This window comes from Trachypithecus francoisi, unplaced genomic scaffold, assembly GCF_009764315.1.
Source record: "Trachypithecus francoisi isolate TF-2019V2 unplaced genomic scaffold, Tfra_2.0 Lachesis_group6, whole genome shotgun sequence".
Taxonomy (NCBI): domain Eukaryota; kingdom Metazoa; phylum Chordata; class Mammalia; order Primates; family Cercopithecidae; genus Trachypithecus; species Trachypithecus francoisi.
In genome coordinates, this window is record NW_022681471.1 from 118,207,621 (window position 1) to 118,227,541 (window position 19,921).

Sequence of the window (19,921 nt, forward strand, 5' to 3'; positions counted from 1 at the left end):
TCTGCTGACACACCACTGGATGTAGGCAATGATGATCAATAGCTGATAAAACCATTATTTGAAAGGTTGCTGGGATCTTTATCATAACACATGAATCAGGCTAATACTAGGTAAATCCACTAATCAATCAAACATCACAAAAATAAAGGCATTAGATACTAGAGATCTCTTAATGTGGTGCAGTAAGAAGTACACAGCATCTCTAGGTAGTATTCTTGTCAAAAATCTAAACTAACTCTAATCAAGCCTAGACCTACCTATCATTTTCTAGGAAATACAGGGGATGGAAGAACAAACAATCAGCAAAATACAGAATGTGGAAAAAGTCTACAGGGTAGATGATTTTTTATGAATAAATGAATAGCAAAGAGAAAAAAAAAGACTGAGAGAAGAACCTATTGGTTAAGAGACTTAAGATATACCAAAACAAGTGCAATGTGCATGTAGCCCTTGTTTGAATTCTGATTGGAACAAGCTAAGTATAAAAAGACATACTTGAGACAATTCAGGAAATATGAACACTGGCCAAATATTAAATGATATTAAAGAATTATTGTTACCTGACAAAGGTATTGTGCTCAAGTATTTTAAGACCTTATCTCCTAGAGAGATATATAAAGAGTTTATATATAAAATTATATGATATTTGGGATTTGCTTCAAAATAATCTGGAGTGGAGGTTCTCAACTTTTACATAAATTTGAAGTTTTTCATAATAGTTTTAATAGAGTAGCCAGCATATAGATGATATATAAAAGAAATATAAAATTATCAGTACTGACATGGTTATCTCCAAGAAATAATGTATAATATATATAAAAAAGGCATGAAGAAAACATGCATAATGTGATGAAAATTATTTTAAAGACGATTTAGAATTGTATCAAAAAGAATAAAACTTTTAGGAATACATGTAACAAAAGAAGTGCAAGACTTACATACTGAAACATCGTTGAAAGACACTTAAAGACCTAAATAAATACAAAAACATCCTGTATTCATGCACTGGACAACTTAATGTTATTAAAACAGCAATACTAACCAAACTGATAGACAAATTCAATGCAAGCCCTACCAAAATCCCAGCTGACTTTTTTGTTTTTGCAGAAATTGACAAGCTGATCATAAATTTCACGTGGAAATGCAAGGGACTCAGAATAACCAAAACAATCTTGAAAAAGAATAAAGCAGGACTCATGCTTCCCAATTTCAAAACTTACTATAAATCTACAATTATCAAGACACTGTGGTACTGGCATGAGGACAGACCTATAGACCAACGGAACAGAACTGAGAGTCCAGAAATAAATCCTTATATTTATGGTTAATTGATTTTCAACAAAGGTGCCAGGAAAATTAAATGGAGAATTAATAGTCTTTTCAACAAATGGTACTGGGACAACTGTATATCCACATGCAGAAAAATGAATTTGGACTCCTATCTCAGGCCATATAAAAAAATTAACTCAAAACAGAACAAAGACCTAAAGGTAAGACCTAAAACTGTAAGACTTTTAGAAGAAAAGAGGAGTGTTTGTGACCTAGAGTTAAGCAATCGTTTTTAAGATATGACAGCACAAGCACGAGCAACAAAAGAAAAATACATAAATTAGACCTCATCAAAATTAAAAACTTTTATGATTCAAAGGACATCATCAAAAAAATGAAAGGACAACCACAGAATGAAGGAAAATATTTGTAAATCAAGTATCTGTAAAGGAAATTTTATGCAAAATATATAAAGAACATTTACAAATCAACAATAAAAAGACAACTCAATTTTTAAATGAGCAAAGATTCTGAACATTCTCCAAAGACAACATAAATATGACCAATAAGTGCATGAAAAGATGTATAACATCATTAGCCATTAGAAAATGCAAACCAAAATCACAATACCACTTCATGCGCACTAGGATGGCCAAAATTAAAAAGGCAATAACAAGTGTTTTGAGGATGTGAAGAAACACAGTTGGAATCCTCATAAATTGCTAATGAAATAGTAAATTGGTTCGGCTGCTTTGGAAAATACTTCAGTAGATCCTCAAAATGTTCAACATAGAGTCACCATATGAACCAGAAATTCCAGCCCTACCTATATACTCAAGAGAAAGAAAAAATATGTTTACACAAAAACTTAGACATGAATGTCTATAGCAGAATTATTCACAATAGTCAAAAAGTGGAAACAACCCAAATATCAAAAAATATGGTTTATCCATACAATGAAAGATTATTCAGCCATAAAAGGAATGAAGTATTGATTCATGCTACAACATGAATGAACCTTGAGAACATTATACTAAGTGAAAGAAGCCAGTCACAAAAGACTACATATTGTATGATTCCATTAATACAGAATTCCGGAATGGGCAACTCCATAGAAACAGAAAGTAAGTTAGTGGTTGCCAAGGGATAGGGGAAGAAAAGGGAGGAATGGGAATGATTGCTCATAGGTATGGGGTTTCTTTTGGGGGCAATGAAAATATTCTGAAATTACATAGTGCTGATGGTTATATAACACTATGAATAAACTAAATATCACTGAATTGTGCACTTTAAAAAGGTGAATTTTATAGTATATGGGTTACATCTCAATAAAGCTTTCATTTAAAAAAAACTGCCCAGACTGCCAAATTGAACCCTTGGCTAGCTGTGCACTGTGGACCCAAAAGTTTGGGATGGGTCAGAAATCCCATAGTCCTACTAGATTTTAAAAGAAACAAGTAGCACTCACAGGAAAAACACAATAAGGAAATCTATAAGGTCAGAGCTGCTTGTATGGCCAAATTCATCTTTCAGAGAACCTGAAAGGTAAGTTTGGTATTAGGAACATCTCTTACTCCCAAGCAGTTTACCTACTTCTTAAGTTACAGAAACAAATACTCATTCATAGAAAACCCAGGAAAGACTTCTCAATTCGCCACTCAATAAACACAGCCACTTCCAAGTTAAGACAGAGCCCTTACCACGACGTTTTACCCAACTATACATCTCACAATGTAACCTTTGGGAGGTCGTCCAGAACTACTCCTCAGTGTTGGAAGGGCACTGAAATGGAATCTGAAGAACACATGACAGCTTAAAAGGCTGCTCAGAGCCGGGTGCAGTGGCTCATGCCTGTAATCCCAGCACTTTGGGAGGCCGAGGTGGGTGGATCATGAGGTCAGGAGATCGAGACCATCCTGGCTAACATGGTGAAACCCCATCTCTACTAAAAATACAAAAAATTAGCCAGACATGGTGGCAGGTGCCTGTAGTCCCCAGCTACTCGGGAGGCCGAGGCAGAAGAATGGCATGAACTCGGGAGGCAGAGCTTGCAGTGAGCTGAGATCACGCCACTGCACTCCAGCCTGGGTGACAGAGCGAGACTTCGTCTCAAAAAAAAAAAAAAAAAAAAGTACTCAGAACACTTCTGTTATTTCAGCTGCATTCCAGGAGGTGGTAGCAGATGGTCATAAAGATACCCTGATACAGAGTCGCAGGGAAGTCTGAGATAGGTAAACTCAGTCAGGAAAGACATCTCTGGTACTCTCAGATACCATCATTGCAGCTAAAGAGTGAAAAGCAAATTTCTTAAAATAGGTGACATCTGTACATGAGCCAAAATTAAAAAGACACAAATAGGCATTCAACAGAAAGTCAGCTTGTTTCCAGTCCTGTCCTCAGTCATACTGTTCCCCTTCCCCAGAGGCAACTATCATTGCCAGTTTCTTTAGCATCATCCTGAAATTGTCTGTACATTTATAAACATACACGTTCTGCACCATGCTTTGTCACTTAATTTATCTGAGGTAGCTCTCCACGTAGTATACGTACCTGTTCTTTTTAACAGCTTCATACAGTTCCATAGGATGATGTACCATAGTTTCTTAACCATGGAATGAGTTGTTACTATCAGTATATCTAAAGCAGAGACAGGAAATTAGCTACCCATGGACAGACACTAGCCCCGGATGTGTTCTGTTTAGCCATCACAATCGTTTTAATGTGTGGATCTCAATGTATTTGGCCATATGGGGTGTGGTTAAAAAAAAAAAAAACTGACCATCAACATCCCCTTCTCCTTTTTTGCAGTAAGAAGGGTATTTCTGGGAAATGGCTGCCCTGCCAAGGACTACATTTCCCAGCTGCCTGGCAACTAGGTCTATCCATGGGCCTATGTCTCCCCAGCTAGATTTGAGTGGAAATGATGAAAATGCCCAGTCTGAAACTTTAAAGGAAGGCTGTGTCTCCTCCACACCATATCTGCCCCTTCTGCCAGGCAGATTCTCAATGACTGGAACAAGGCAGAGCTAAGGTTTTTTACTGTCACCATGGAAACCTCAGGCTACAAACCTCAGGCATGGCTTTGAGAAGAGGCAGGTCTGAATCAAGAGTGGAAGAGAGGGGTAGTTCTTACTGACTCCGTGGACAGAAAAAAACCCTTTTTTATGAAAAAAAATCACCTCATGAAAATAACTGTTTCATTGAGGAAAAGGAGGTTAGGTACCGGCTTAGTGTGATTTTTCTTACAGGAATCTCAGTAATAAAAGATGTTTCATAGCTATAAATACAGAGCTATAAAATCCAAACATCACTAAGCAAATTCCGGGTCTGGCTGCCTCTACGTTTTGCATACTTGCATTGTCACTGACTTAAGACTTTCTTGCACATTTTTGCTCTCTCTCAAACACAGCAGTTGTGTGGGACTGTGAGGCAATGGCTCCAAGAACTGGGTCAGCTATTACAAATGGTTATCTCCCTGTTACACACAGCAATCATAGTGTATCCACTTCTCCTTATGAAAACACATGCCTTGGGTTTGACGCCAGTACCTAGAGCCCTGGAATCATCTAGGCTACTATAAATCACACATTCACACTCTCTTTACAGATACCAAGTTGAAGCCAACTGTTCTATATTTCCAAAGTTGGCCTTGTTCATTTTTATAGACTTACATTCTAAATCAGCCCTTTGTTCTTTTTCCCCATATCATGTTACCTATTTTCATAAATGTAAAGGCATTAATGTCACCTACTTCTAAGCTATTCCTTTAAATGCTACTTGAATCCTATACCAAGAGTCTGTGGACTCTCCTTCCATTGGTCCTACAATTTTTTATTCTATTTCCTGCTTTTTCCTTTGGATAAACATCATCACTCCTACATAACAACCATCCCATCTTTCTCTTCATTTTCCTCTTTCATTTTTCTTTGCATCTTCTCTCCATCCTATTTCCTCTCCACACTATCACTCCACTTTAAGCCACCGTCTCAGCACTTTAGCTTCAATCACTCTGTTTTCACAATCCTGCAAGTCTCATTTTATTAAACAAGTGCTTAATTTTATCTTTCCCTTTCTACTCAAGTCCACATCTTGCTTCATCTCACATTATTTTCCCTTCTTTTCTTTACCTTTCCTTATTCTTCTATTGTCATAAACAGGGTGACCCAGGCAGTCTGTCTTAAGTGATAAAGTTGGCAGAAGGAGGAGATATGGGGGCGCAGGGGCTGGAGGGACAAGGAAGAGCAGAGCAGCAGATGAGGCAGGCTTCCCCATGACCACCCTCACATTCCCAAGTGCCTGACAGGAGGGAGGTCCAGAACTCAGGCAAAATGGAGAAGAAACAAGTGGTCCCCGTGGTTAGGCAAAGGGAGATGTAGCAACAGAAACTGGCCGAGCCTTCTGAGCAGGCAAATGATAAGAGAAGAAATATTCATGGCCAATAACAATACAAAAAGATTCTCAGCCTCACTAGGAATCAGGGACATGAAACTGCCTATTATATAGGTAATGATTAAAAAGATGAACATTAAGCAGTGTTGGCCAGATTGTGAGGAAACACTTTCAGACAGCATTAATGATGGAGCAAGTTGACAGGTTTTCCACCTCACCCTTTGGCAACATATAGCTACACTTTAAACATCTACAGCCTTTGACCCTGCAACTCCAACCAGCAGGATTTAACCCAAGAAAATAATTAGATGATGAAACAAAGATATGCACATGAAATTATTAATAATCTCTGCCTTGTTTATATCATAAGAACAAGGTGGTGGTATGGGGGAGCTTGGCAAGGGGTGGCTGAGGGGAGGCTCATACCTGTGGAAGAGTAAAGGGGGAGAAGGACAAAAAGAGAAACAGAGGGGTATAAAGAGGACACAGGGGTCAGGGTGGAGAGAAAGGTTTGTCTGCAAGGGTGAGAAAGGAACGGGGGCTGGGGTCATGGGGTGGTGGGTGAGCTTAAGAGGAAAGTATGGAGAAGAGAAAAGGCAGAGAGAAGGAGGGAGAGATCTCTCCATCAAAGCACAGTCTACCATGGTATATCCATATCATGCAGACCTTAAAGGGAATGGTGCAATCCTCTATATGAAATAGAAAGATGGTTAATTGGAAAGATCAGGATACAGAACAGCAAGCATAGTGTGATCCCCTTTCTCTAAAGTGATACATAAAGATAAGTGTAGCAAAGGGATGCCTACATGTATACCATGATTCTCAGTGAGTAGACTCTTCTGGTGGGTTTAAGCTCTACTTCATGCATTTCTAGTTTGTCAGCATTTCGATAATTAATTTCTGGCAATATGCAATACACTAAAATTCTATATAATTTAGACAGACCCTTATGCTTTCCTGTGAGAATTAACTAACATGAAAATAAAGTAGATGCAATTATACCACCTGCTTTTCGTACTGCAGAAATGTTCTATTCTTCACGTGATAAATTTAAACTGCTCATTAAAATTCCATCTGTATAATTTGTACTGAAAAGACAACGGAATTAGGCTATGAACACAGACACCACCCACCTAGCTATTCTTTGTCTAAATATTACATTTATCAGGCCCTACCACAAAGGGCCTCGCCAGGCCATTATCAAACCAAAGTACTTTTCATTTTGAAGTCACATCACACAGAGATATCAAAGAAAGCTGTCTTAATTCAGGTTTTCCCTAAAGAAGCCCCTGACATATGAACTTGAGAACAGGTATATTATTTGAGTGAGGGGAAAGTGAGACAGGGCAGGAGGGAAGCAAAACAAGAAAAAGTAAATCAATGAATTGGGCTACTAAGGCAGGCAACTGGGGTTCAGTCCTTTTGTGAGCCTTCTGAGAAACTGGGTAGGAGGAATCACAGAATTGTCCACTAGCCATCAAAGAAGTCGGTGTGTTACCCTCATTGGTGGAGGCTTGCCATTTCAGGCATTAAATTCTTGATACTTGCAGGCCACAGGAATATGGGCCTTACATGCTTACTAAGGCCTGTGGGTCAAACATAGTACTACAGGTTGAGTATCCTTAATCCCAAAAATCCAAAATCCGAAATGCTGTAAAACCCTAAACTTTTTAGTGTCGACATGACACTCAAAGGAAATGGTCATTGAAGCATTTCAGATTTTTTAATTATACGCTCAATTGGTAAGCACATAATACAAATATTCCAAAATCCAAAAACATCCAAAGCCTGAAACACATCTGATCCCAAGCCTTTTGGATAAGGAATACTCAACTCGTATTTGGATTATGTTTATTATCTCACCAAAACCTTACAACTCCATGGAGTATTGGCTCTACTGTACAGATTAGAAATCTGAGATGCACACACATTAAGCCACTTGCTGAAAATCAAACAGTGAATAAGCAGCTGAGCTGAGGTCCAAACCCAGTTTTGTCTCTTCCACTATGTGATACAGTGTCATAAAAACCACAGCATGTGAATTCTCCAGTATAGCTGGCATCTCCTTACTGGGTCACACAACCTGAGAGAGACATGTGAGCATTTCCAGCCTCCCTCCTTGCAAGGTAACGGTATTGAGATAGCTTCCCAGATTGCTTTAATCTTCTTGCATCCATAGGAAAATCTTCCAGGTCATAATCCGCCAGCCATGTGAAATTTTTACAGCATCATCACCCGTGGTTACTCCTACCCTAAATACCAGTCACTATGAAATTGATGCCAGAATTCAGATCAAAGTATGACAGGAAATTCAAGGCAAATTTTTGTCTGATGAACTCATGGCAGAGAATTAAATTTGATAGAGAGTTCCAGGTTCTAGTATATTAAAAAGCAATCTATAACTTTACTGTGAGGAGAACACTTTATTAGAACAAATAAAACATGCTGAGCTCTGCCCAGACACAGAGGTCATGCTAATGTGTGAGCCAAGGAAAGTCTTTTCTTGCTTTAGTAGAAAAGATAATAATCTGCAAATCACTAGCATCTGAGGCTGGCCTGATTTAAAATGCACATAGATGGAGAAAAAGTTCCAGGAAATCATTGTATTTATAGCTTGTCTGCATGAGTCAGTGGAAAGGCCCTTGCTGCTCCCAAAATAATACTTGGGACAGCACTGTACCCTATCACCTTCACTAAAGCAAAGGCATGCCTCTCATCTTCTATTCCTTAGGTTCCTTAGGAGGATATCTTCCATCTCACAGGAAGCCAGGGGAGCAGATAGGGCCCCTCTGGGCCTCCCCCACCTCTGCTACACAACGGCTGGCTCAAGAACATCCCATCCCCAGAAGCCCAGAGCAGCCCACCTGAAGGAGCCCTTGCCCTAGGACCCTCCACCAACCACCCAACCAACAGTCAGATTCAGAGTCCCCACAGCATTAAATCCTACAGGACACAGGATCTTCCCACAAGTGTAAAACGCAAGAGAAGGTTCTGGCTAGGCCTTAATCTCCAAGATCTTTCATAGAAGACCACACAGGCATCTGAGGAAATGACAGACAGCGATCTATCTTGTTCACAAATTACCAACGATGCAGAGAGTAAGACCCCAGCCACACACTCAGCAGGCTGCATGGAAGTGAAGCATTTTTATCCTCTTGGTAGAGACTTTCCTAATTCTTGATCCATAACAAGTGTGGGCAAGGCTCCAGACACATGTGCTACATATGTGTCTACAATTGTTTTCTCTCCCAAGAATACCATAGCCACGTGAAGACCTTCACGGGATGCGAAACTGCCAGGTCTGCTCTTTCTCCGGACTCACAGAGGCCTCTGTGGCAGACACACATCTGCTGGCTCCAACAGGAAACAGAAGGGTTTGGGGGCAAGGGACACTTCACCTGGCACACTGGGCTGGAAGACTTTATTCAGATCCAAGGAGGAGGCTCTGGAATGGGTTTTCTGTGGCCGAGGTGGCGGGGTGGGAGGGTCCTCACCCCTTTTCATGGCCTCTTCTATGGAGGTGCTAGAGTAAGATCTGTAGCAAAATAAGGGAAGGTCAGAAGGGAAATAGCAAAGCTTTACTCTCTGAAGTTGGGGTGAAATGGAAAATAACCATAAAGTCAAAGTGACTACAGAGAACCGATCAGCTACCAAAGCAGCCATAAATTCTATTACCCATTAAATGCCACTATGTACAATAATTGTCCAAATCCAACTATGAATTGGGATCTTTTAACCTCTTTGTTCTCAGATCTAAATCGACCCCCCCCCCAAAAAAAAAAACCTTTGTGTAAATTCAAATCCATTTCTACGGGAACTGTTAATAAGAAAACACGGAGCCCTTCAGTTTAGGCATTTCCATGTTCTAACAGAAGGGCTTCATGGTATAAACTGATCAGAGAACTTTTCTCCTGTTCACTTGCAAATGTGATGACAGGTTCACGTGGAATTGGGACAGATAAGCTGAGGGTAAGAATCCAATGTTCAGGGGAATATGCCACAAATGAAGCTAGGAAAGGAAAACACACATCAATCAGATTGAGGGGTCTAGCTTGTCTTTCCCTGAGAAAGCAAAAGTCTCATTTTTAACCTTCTTCCTCAATCTACAGCAAGGCATAATTAACTAGGCAACTTCTGAGATTGTAACTCCAGTAATATCATCTTTTAAAAAGGAACTAAATAACTTGCAAAAGGTCAGACAGAAAGTTACACAGTTCGATTCAAACTCCAATCTCTGTTTCTATATCCCATTTTAAAAATGTTTTCATACTGCCTATGAGTCAGGGGGGAAATACTTTGGTGATAGCAACTAGAATGTTTATTGAAGACCTACTTACTTTCCAAATAAAATTCAACTCATACACTGCTTAGAAATAGGGGTTTAAGGATGGGTTCCCAATATGATGATTGCGAAAAGGCCCTAAGATGTAGATGTATACATTTATTGTATTTAGCTTCTCAACTAGCTTCATGTCAAAGCAGAAAATGACCTTTGAGTCAGAGGTACATCCTAGAGACAAATTAACCTCTGAAAACCACTCTTCATACTTAGCTATTAGAGTAGCATTTAGGAAATTAGAATATATCAGTTACTATTAAACCCCTTCAGTTCTTGACAGAGCTGTTTTTGACATGATGAGTTTTAATTTTCCTGAATAAGTTTCTCAAGGATTCTTTCTGGTAGTTGAGGGTTCTGTCTGTCTTAAAGATTGCAACTTTAATTAAGCCACCATAATGGCATGTGAAGTGTTCTGGGGGGGTCCCTGTAACATAACTAGCAAGAGAGACAAGGCAACAGCAGGCAGAAACTAGCAGGGAAGAATGCTCTGACTCTTTCAACAAGAATCAAAGGGAACTGATACGGAAGGACAAGGTTCTTAAACGGGAACGCTTCACTTAAAAAAGACAATTAGAGACCCTAGCTAGAAATGAAAAGAACTTTCTATGCCACATATAGCTTTTGTGACATCTTTCACTCAAAAAAGAAATAATGTGTGTGCAAATAATGTGTATGCATGCACATAGTTAAGCATACAATCCCATAGCGCACATTCCTCGTCTTCATTTTATTTTCATATATAACCTGTATGTTTATATCTTCATATGGAAAGTTACTGAATATAAAATAAGTGAGATCGTATAACCATGACTGCTGCAACTAATTAAAACATAAATGTGTAGGGAGTTAACAAAATGATGAATGCAGTGGTGTTAAAATGGTGATTTTTCCCTCTTTTCCTTATATTTCTACAAAACTTCAATATTTCAAAAAAGAGGATAAAAATTATTCAATTCTCTTCTTCCCAGTGAGAAGTAATGAAAATAAAATCCTCCAAATTAGACCAAAAGCGCAATCCCTGAAAGGATAATATGTAAAATTTAGCCAGACACATTAATAATAGAATATGTGGCTATGAGATTTTATAATTTCACTGGCTTTCAGGGAGAGAGGAAGTCAGCAGAAGCTAAAACTTTGAGGTTCGATTTATGGTTAACATAGTACACATAACAGATTTCTGCAATTCAATGGCAATTCCTACTATGAAAGCATATCCCAAAACTAGTACAGACTAGTTTGTAAAAGATCCATTCATCCTTTTAAAAAGGATGAGTAAATGTGTTGACCACAGAAAGAATGCCTATACCTTTTCTTCCTACCTAAAAGAATTACTCTATTGTTTTTAAATATAGATAAATATAAAAATATAGATATCTGTACCTTACATAAACAAGGAAACAAAAACCCAATTTGGAAAATGCAGATAGAAACCAAAGGATAACTCTTTGACTTACAAAGAGATGAGGTTCCTTAATATCAGAATTTCAAGCATATTAAATATGATCAGACTTAAATTTACTTTTTCAGGATTGTGTCTAGTAGGCAAAGGAGGGGAAAATGTCTCTAAGAGCCAAAGCAAAACAGAAAACACACACATGGTATCCTTGGTATCCTATCTTACACTGCAGTTCTACCAGTGAAATACAGTACCAATACCATTTCCCTTCCTTAATGGATTAATTCTATTAGTGTCTCTGTATTTCCCCTCTGCGCCTCTTTTCTGAGTCTCACATCAACCACAGCTCTGCCTTACTGGCTTTCTCTCTTTTAATAGCCTCTTAAAAAATGTGAAGCCGAGAGGGGCACTAAGATAGGCTCAAACAGACCATAAACATTGCTTACCTGAAGCTGCAAGCTTCACTGAAGTTATCACAAGCATTTTCTTTCCCTACTCTAGATTTTATTACCCAGACTTTTTACTTTTTGGTGTTCACCTTGTCATGAGAGCAAATTTTCGTGTTTGTTACCTTACCCATATTTTCCTCTTTCCAAAGCTACTTCCCCCTATTAGTTATCATCTTGCAACAACTGGGTCGTCTCACACAATCCACTTCATGTTGAGGGGCCATAGGGCACTAGTGACCACCTTCTAGCACTAGTGACCACAGAAACCAAGGCTCCCAGCATTACTGCATGTTCCCATCAGGCCATGCATGAGTGAAATGGATCATACCCTAAGCTTTACATCTAAAGGAAGAGGAAATCGTGGGTTGGGTTTTTGGTTTGTGGTTCTTATTTCTAGGCAGGGGGCAGGGTACAAAGGGCATTAAAGCAGAAATTAAACGAACACTACCTGGATCTTGGTCTTGCTTTGAGACTGTTGGAATCCTTGGAAGTTGCTGAAACAAAGATTATTTGTTGTTTGCTTGGGTTTCATTTCTGCAGTTAAACAAGTTTATATGCAGCACCTGGGCTAGTACAGAACACATCAACAGGTAAATGTGAGGTAAAAATGCCCATGTGGAGAACTGGACATCTCCCACATTTTCATGATTTCCTTGTTTTATTTCAAAATCTAAAGGAACGATTAAAAGGAAAGAAAACCCAGCATATTTTTCCTTTGGTCAGAGCACTATTTGAGAGGCCATTCTCAAATTCAAGTTGATTAATGAAGACATTCCAGTATAAAAAGACAACCCCCTTTCAAGGGGGTTGTCTTTTTATATAATGATGGATTCACACTTGAGGGTTTCTTAGTGTATCATGATAGTCTAGTAATAGATTTTGAACCAGTCTACCCTGAAGGATAGGAAGAAGTCTATCTAACTACATTAAAAAAAAAAAAAAACACTACCAGAGCAGCATGGCCACAAAAAAACAAAGCTCTCACAAGTAAGTGGAAATGAGCTATACAGCTTCTCCTGTAAGAAAATATCCTTGTGTCCCACATCTCTGTGACCAAATCATACAGAGAATTATGGAAAAAAATTGCTGAATCTTTTCCCAGCCATATGACTTTTCCTCATCAAATTTAAATCATAAACTAACTTGCTCACTGCCAACACCCATAGAGCCTTCTTCCCCATCACAAGTTGTGAGGCGTAATTAGAAACATTTACAAAAACGTTGATCCTCTTTTTATGCTTTCAATCCTCTATGGAAGACAACTTTAGGAGCCAGTAGCTATGCTCAGGTGTTGCAAACATTGCAAATTTTTCATCATAAAATGTCATTAAAAATCATAGAAAAGGTGCTAGTAACACAGAACAAGAAGAATGTAATTTCTTTGTTTGCATGAATTCTTCCAAAAAGAAAATGTCTCACTGCATTATCTCATCCTCTTTTACATTGCTCCAAAGATAAAAACCCTCCTTGGTATGAAGCAGCCTGACTTTATGATGATCATTAAAATCCTTGGGTTAGGTAACAGGGCAGAGAGGGGAGGCGAAAATCCTCATAAATGCTAACAAGGCACAAAGCAAACTACTGGTCAGCTGCATAAGAGATGCACTTCTCCCAACCCAAGCATTTTGGCTTGTTGTAGTGAGAACACAGGGATCTTCCAGCTTCAAACAGCTGAAATGCTGCCAGAGTGCAGGAAAGCCTGGAAAACCCAAGAAGTTTGAGTCCCCTTTTGCCCATTATCGTGCGCCTGCACCTGGATATGGACAGAAAAAGATCTCCCTCCCTCCTACAAACCCCAGGCAGCAAAGAAAGTGGCCTCAGGAAGCCTCTCTCCCAGCCCAGGAGGCTGCCTTGGGGCTGGGTGGACAGAGTGGACCAGACTCACCGCAGAGCTAGGGAAGCCCTCTGCGCAGGCTGCCTGCAGCTGGCTCCGTGGCCCTCTTCTCCCTCAGGCCCCACTGCTTTCAAGAAATACGTGGGTAGGAGAGGTCCCGGACATGATAAAATACTGTTCCCCAAACCAGACCATGGTGACTGTTAATTTCTTTGTCAACTGCCATTATCTTTGTCTTTTTGCTGGTAGGGATGGGTGTGGAAGGAGGGGTGAACCCTGCTGGTGAGAGATAGACAGACAGACAGACAGATGGGGTAAGGGTGTGGATGAGTAGTGGAGAGACAGGACTAGAGACCAGGCCAGGAGTCCTGAAACTAAGGCCCTCTTCCTGGCCATGACACTAACTAGCTGTTACTTCCCTGAACCTCAGTCTCCTCACCTAGAAAACAAAGGCAATAAAAATGCAGTCTCTTCTCACAGGGACAGATATGGTGAAAGTACTTTAAAAACTGAATGTACTTTAGAATTGCAAAACACTACTATTGTAGAGTGCATAAATAAAGGTTCCTAATTTTTCAAGCCTGGAAATGTGGTTTCTAAATTTAGTTCCTTCTAGGACAGCAAAGGAGGTGCAGGTGGGAGCAGGTAACAGAAGGACAGAACTGCTCTACCCCAATAAAAACATGGGGTGATAGTTGGCAATGGAGCAGCTGCTAGAATCACCAACAGCAGTCTAAAGACAGCACTGTGAGGGTGAACCAGCTGAAAACACCTCAACATGGGCCAGAGACATCCAGAAAAAGACCATCATTGTACATGGTGCTCTGTTGAATTAGGTTGGAATGGGATATTGGTTAAAAAATCTCTTAAGACTCCACTAATATAGACATTCTCAGCAATGACAACAAATGGATCATAGCTTCTCGTGTAGCTGGAAAGAGGAATGCCAACTTCCTAGAACACTCAAGGCATGTCATCTTTCCAGGAAATGGGAACGGAAAGAGGAGCAGGCCTAGAGATTCACCCTCCAAAAGGCAGCAACTGAACTGAGGTCCGCATGGCAAGGACAGCCATCCAGAATTCTAAATCACCACCTTGAAACTCTTGTGTCTCCCATTGGGAATCCAAACATTTCCCAGAAAAGGGGGGATTAACTATGTTTAACATGAGGAACTCCCTCATACCCAGAGAGGGGCAGCAGTGGGAAAAACAAATCAGAAAACACATGGCATGCTCCCAGGCACAATGTGAAATCAATTCCCACATACTTCCCATGCTGTGGCACACCTGTCGAGTTTTATTTGGTGATGCCATGTCCTAGTCAATGAAGGAATGTTTAAAATGAGATCTAAAGCTCATGCCCCAGAGGACACTTGATCTTGTGCTAAAATCCCTTAAAAAAAAAAAAAAAAGTAGGAAGAGTTATGATACTCAAAGGCTGTTGGAGAAGCACCAATTTAACACTCCAAATTTAAACAGCTTTTACTAATACGACATGAAGTTTATGAAACTGGAATGCACCCATTTTAGCTCCAGAAATAAGAGCTAGAAAGAACTGCCCCAGGTGTTGGCCTACATTAACAGAACATTTCACCCAATAAGGAATGAATTCAAATCTGTTTCAAAAGTCAAAATTAAGCTTCAGAATTCCCATCATTTTTGGAGTCATGTTGATCTATAACCTTAATTTTCTATTTTGTAGCATCACCTTCCACAGCTGGTGGTTCCCAAAACAGGCTATGTACCAGAACCAACTGGGGAGCTGCCAAAAAATACAGTTTCTCAGGCCTCCATAATTGAAATCCATCATCCACATTCATTCATATTTATTCTCATTCTCATATTCTCTCTTTCTCCTTCCCCCTACCGTATTTTTCTCCCACTCCTCCAATTCCTTCCTCTCCCTCCACCCATCTCTCTTTGAAACTCTGAATGAACTTGACATTTGGGAAATATTGTACCACAGCATAAGCCTCAACATTATATTGATTCCTCTGTTCCAGTGTTCAACAAATAAGCCCAGGATGATAGCTAGCTTATCACAACAAACATGATTGACTTATTTAAAATATGCAAGAAACGTAACAGCAAAAGCGAAAGCAACAACTTCTTTCATGTCCTTATAACTAGAGCTCCAAATAGTAATGTCTTCTGTAGTCACTTTGTTTTTAACTAGATTCAACTTGGTTCAATGATGGCTCCATCAACAGAGAGCTGAGGACACAGGGGCAGTCATTCTCCATGACTCCACAGACACAGGTCTGACTCCCCAAAAAACTGGACAACTTTTATTTTTCTTCTTGGAATTCACTCCATATATAAGCACATATAGTTGCCTTCCTGGTGGTGAAGCATAATAAAAATATTTGAGATTTCTGCTTTGGAAATGGAAAATACAACTCTGGGCCTCCAATTGATCTACCCCATAAGTTTCTTACTCTACACAAAACCCAAAATGCCTTGTTGAAATTATCTCAACCTCAAGCCTTCTGAAGTTTGCACTTAGTAACATGACCCTATATTGACACGGAGTGATCCTTTCAGTGAAACTTAAAAACTTGAAAAGATATCACCCTGTTCTCATACCTGAAAAGAGAGAAAGGGTAAAAAGCCAAAAGGTTTCCTTGTAATAAAATACAAGACAAATAAATAGAGAGAAACAGACACACTATCACAGAGGTATCAATCTTCTACTCACTGACTTGCTGTTTTTTATTTTAAAATACTTATATAGAAAGTATACAAAAATGGTTTTCTCCTACCTGGATCCTCAGACACGTCCTTTGATAAGGCTTCATTGATAGTACTTTTCAAAGCTAGTCGTGTTTTGTTTTTTTAAGCAACGAGAAAGGGAAAAGAGGGAAAAAAATTGAAACTATAAAATGTCATTTCTGAGGCAAATTGGATTAAAACAAAGAATTGCTAGTCATCACTTACAAAAACAGGTCTCACAAACCTCTAAAAGTTGCTATAGCATTTACTAAAACAATAAAGACCTCCTGGAGTAAGGAAATAGGTTCTCCTTCTACAAAGAGCAAAGATGTATTTTCAACTTCCCAGAGACAGCACCTCAAGCAGATAGGAGGAGTATTACCAGGAAGTATTGGGAGTTTCTCCCTCTTTCATTCCTGACACCCAGACTGATGACATGAGAACCCCTGGTTGTGAAATCCAGGTTTCAATATTTTTATAGTTTGCCCAGTTATTCCACTGTACAGTTAGGAGAATGATCAGAATACATGCTACCACAGACAATGTCCACTTCTAGCTGTCTCTCCCAAACAAGTATTTAAATAGAGAACATGCAATTACTGTCGCTTAATGGAAAACTTATTTTTCATGTTTAGCCCCCATACAATGCCTAATCAATGGCAGGCCTCAACAATAAAACCTGAAATAGCTTCACTGATTTTTAGTCCCTTCAAATAAGCCTCTCATTCATGGGTAGTAAATCAATATCAAATAACAGGCAGAATACTGGCTTGAGGCTTAGAAAAAATCTTGGTTCTTGTCCCAAATCTTTGTCTTAATAACTAGGCAAATGATTCATAGTGTCTGAATTTTAGTTTACTCATCTCTAAATTTCAGGTGATAAAACTTACCAGCCTCCATTCAGTTTTGTGAGGACTGAATAAGACAGTATATGAGGAAGGACCCGGTAGATTATTAAAGCACTATACAAAGTATAGGAGGTGGGAGAGAGGGTCCCTCCCACACTTCTAGATATTCCCAGGCCAACTCATCCCTGGGAGTAGCTCTAACACGGAATACTGTGCTGCACTGCTTCTCAGCTGCCCAGTAAGATAGGAAAATTATAGCTGGGTTCCATGTCACACTCCCACACTCACAAAGACAAGAACAGATAAATGCTAAGGACAAAAGCTCTGTCCAGAAGAGAACTTCCTCATGGATTAGAACTGCGTGCAAATGTGCATTTACACTGATGTCTGGGATCACATCCACAAACACAACATGTTAAGCACTCAATTCATTCAGCTTCCAGTCATTTCCTAATTGCCACGATCAGATTCCAGTGTAAGGTGTTAAGAGTAGCCTGAGGGTCAGCAAAGACTAAAGGGCCAATGACTTGGAAGACTCTGGACACTCAAGCTCTTGCTACCACCACTTTGTGAACTACTGTTTTATGACAATGATTTGAACTACTTAATCTATCCAAATGTGTTTACATGCTGAGAACCGTCCTCATATGCTCTAGAAGCCACCATTCCAAGAGGAGTAGATAAGATAACAGAGGTAGAACGTTGGTTAAGGAAGAAAACTGATTCTTTTCCTACCTTGTTTGTCATCACTAGTCACATCCTGGGTAGGGACAGGGAGGTCAGCCATGTCTTTAACAGATGTCTTCTTTGAAAAAGAAAAGTAAATGAATTAAACTGGTTGGAACAGAAATTAAGTGATGCACAATATGATGAAAAAAAATTTTTGTTTTTTTTTTTGAGACGAAGTCTCGCACTGTCACTCAGGCTGGAGTGCAGTGGCGCGATCTCGACTCACTGCAACCTCCGTCTCCCGGGTTCACGCCATTCTCCTGCCTCAGCCTCCCGAGTAGCTGGGACTACAGGCACCCACCACCACGCCCAGCTAATTTTTTGTATTTTTAGTAGAGATGGGCTTTCACTGTGTTAGCCAGGATGGTCTCGATTTCCTGACCTTGTGATCCGCCCACCTCAGCCTCCCAAAGTGCTAGATTACAGGCGTGAGCCACCACGCCCAGCCGAAAATGTCTTAAAAGCTATTATTTCTTGCCAACATTTCTGCCTGCAGTAAACCCTGCATTTAATACTGTCTTATTTTTTTTAGGTTCCAAGTGAGGTGTATGTTAATTTGTATTGAAATTTTACATACACAGAGGAAAAATATGATTCAGATTAAGGGACATGTATTAAATCTGAATTCAGACTGGGATTCAGCCACAGAATTGCATAGCAACTCTTGTCCATTGGCCAAGAACAAACCTGTCCTTTATGTATTTTTTCACAAACACAAAGAAGTTCTGACAAGTGGCCCCACAATGTGGGTGTTTGCCAAAATCTGTCATGCAGATGGTGTCTAAACCTGATTAAAACAGCGTTCTTGTTATGGGAGAAAAGAATTTTACGATAAGCACATTAACATTTTCTCCTAATGCAAACGGGGGGAAGTCCTCACTTACACTAATGTGAATACCCAAATCTATTAAGTATGAATTAGTTTTAAACCATTTAAAATCTACTTACTATAAATTATTTCTTATAAATTCTCAATTAACACACACTCTAACTATAGTTAATAACAATGTATGGTGCTAAGGGAGTTGATCTTAAATGTTCTCACTACACCAAAAAAAAGGTAACTATGTGAGAGGTGACAGATATGTTAATTAGTTGATTGCAGTAATCATTTCATACACATAGATGAAAACATCGTAAATATATATTTTTGTCAATTATACCTCAAAGCTGGAAAGAAATATGCACTCTAAGGCCTATAAGATTAAAGAATAATATATATTCACATTTGCTTTATTTATATACACAAACTCTGGAAAGATATGTAAGAATTCAAAGGTGACTTGGTAGATGGAAGACTTGTCATCATATGCCTTTTGATACTGTTTATATTTAAAACATAGTCACAAATCAAATAAAGATAAATTGTAACATTTATCTTGAAGGAAAGAGCAAATTCTGGAGTCATCTGGTGTTCCAAAAAGTTAATTGGTTTACCTCTCAGAACCTAAACAATCCCAGAGAGATAAGCAACACTTTTGTTTTAAACTGTTGTTTTAAACTATTCCCAAGAAAGAGACCGAAGTATTACTTAGTAGAAAACTGGTCTAGGATTTAACAGTCTTCACTCAAGTAATTTTTTTTTTTTTGAGACAGAATCCTGCTCTATCCCCCAGGCTGGAGTGCAGTGGCACAATCTTGGCTCACTGCAACCTCCGCCTCCCAGGTTCAAGTGATTCTCCTGCCTCAGCCTCCTGAGTATCTGGGACTGGAGGCATGTGCCACCACGCCCGGCTAATTTTTTGTATTTTTAGCAGAGACAGGGTTTCACTGCATTAGCCAGGATGGTCTCGATCTCCTAACCTCGTGATCTGCCCACCTCGGCCTCACATAGTGCTGAGATTTACTCATTAAAATGAAGTATCCATATATAATTTCCTATTCAAAGTCTACTATCTCCAATAGAACAGACAATGTATCATAACAGTACATTTCCTTCATTGTCTTTTGCCACCG

At 39.4% G+C, this 19,921-nt stretch overlaps 1 protein-coding gene across 1 annotated transcript in view; it reads right to left on the reverse strand.

Moving 5' to 3' along the window:
• REPS2 (RALBP1 associated Eps domain containing 2) overlaps window positions 1–19,921 on the reverse strand; it is a 215,759-nt gene that overhangs the window by 78,554 nt on the left and 117,284 nt on the right. Inside the window, exons 10-13 of the mRNA XM_033201417.1 lie at window positions 17,972–18,041; window positions 16,439–16,492; window positions 12,291–12,336; window positions 9,057–9,193 (exon numbers count right to left, since the gene is read on the reverse strand). Coding sequence (XP_033057308.1) covers window positions 9,057–9,193; window positions 12,291–12,336; window positions 16,439–16,492; window positions 17,972–18,041 — 307 coding nt within the window. The remainder of the gene's footprint in view (window positions 1–9,056; window positions 9,194–12,290; window positions 12,337–16,438; window positions 16,493–17,971; window positions 18,042–19,921) is intronic.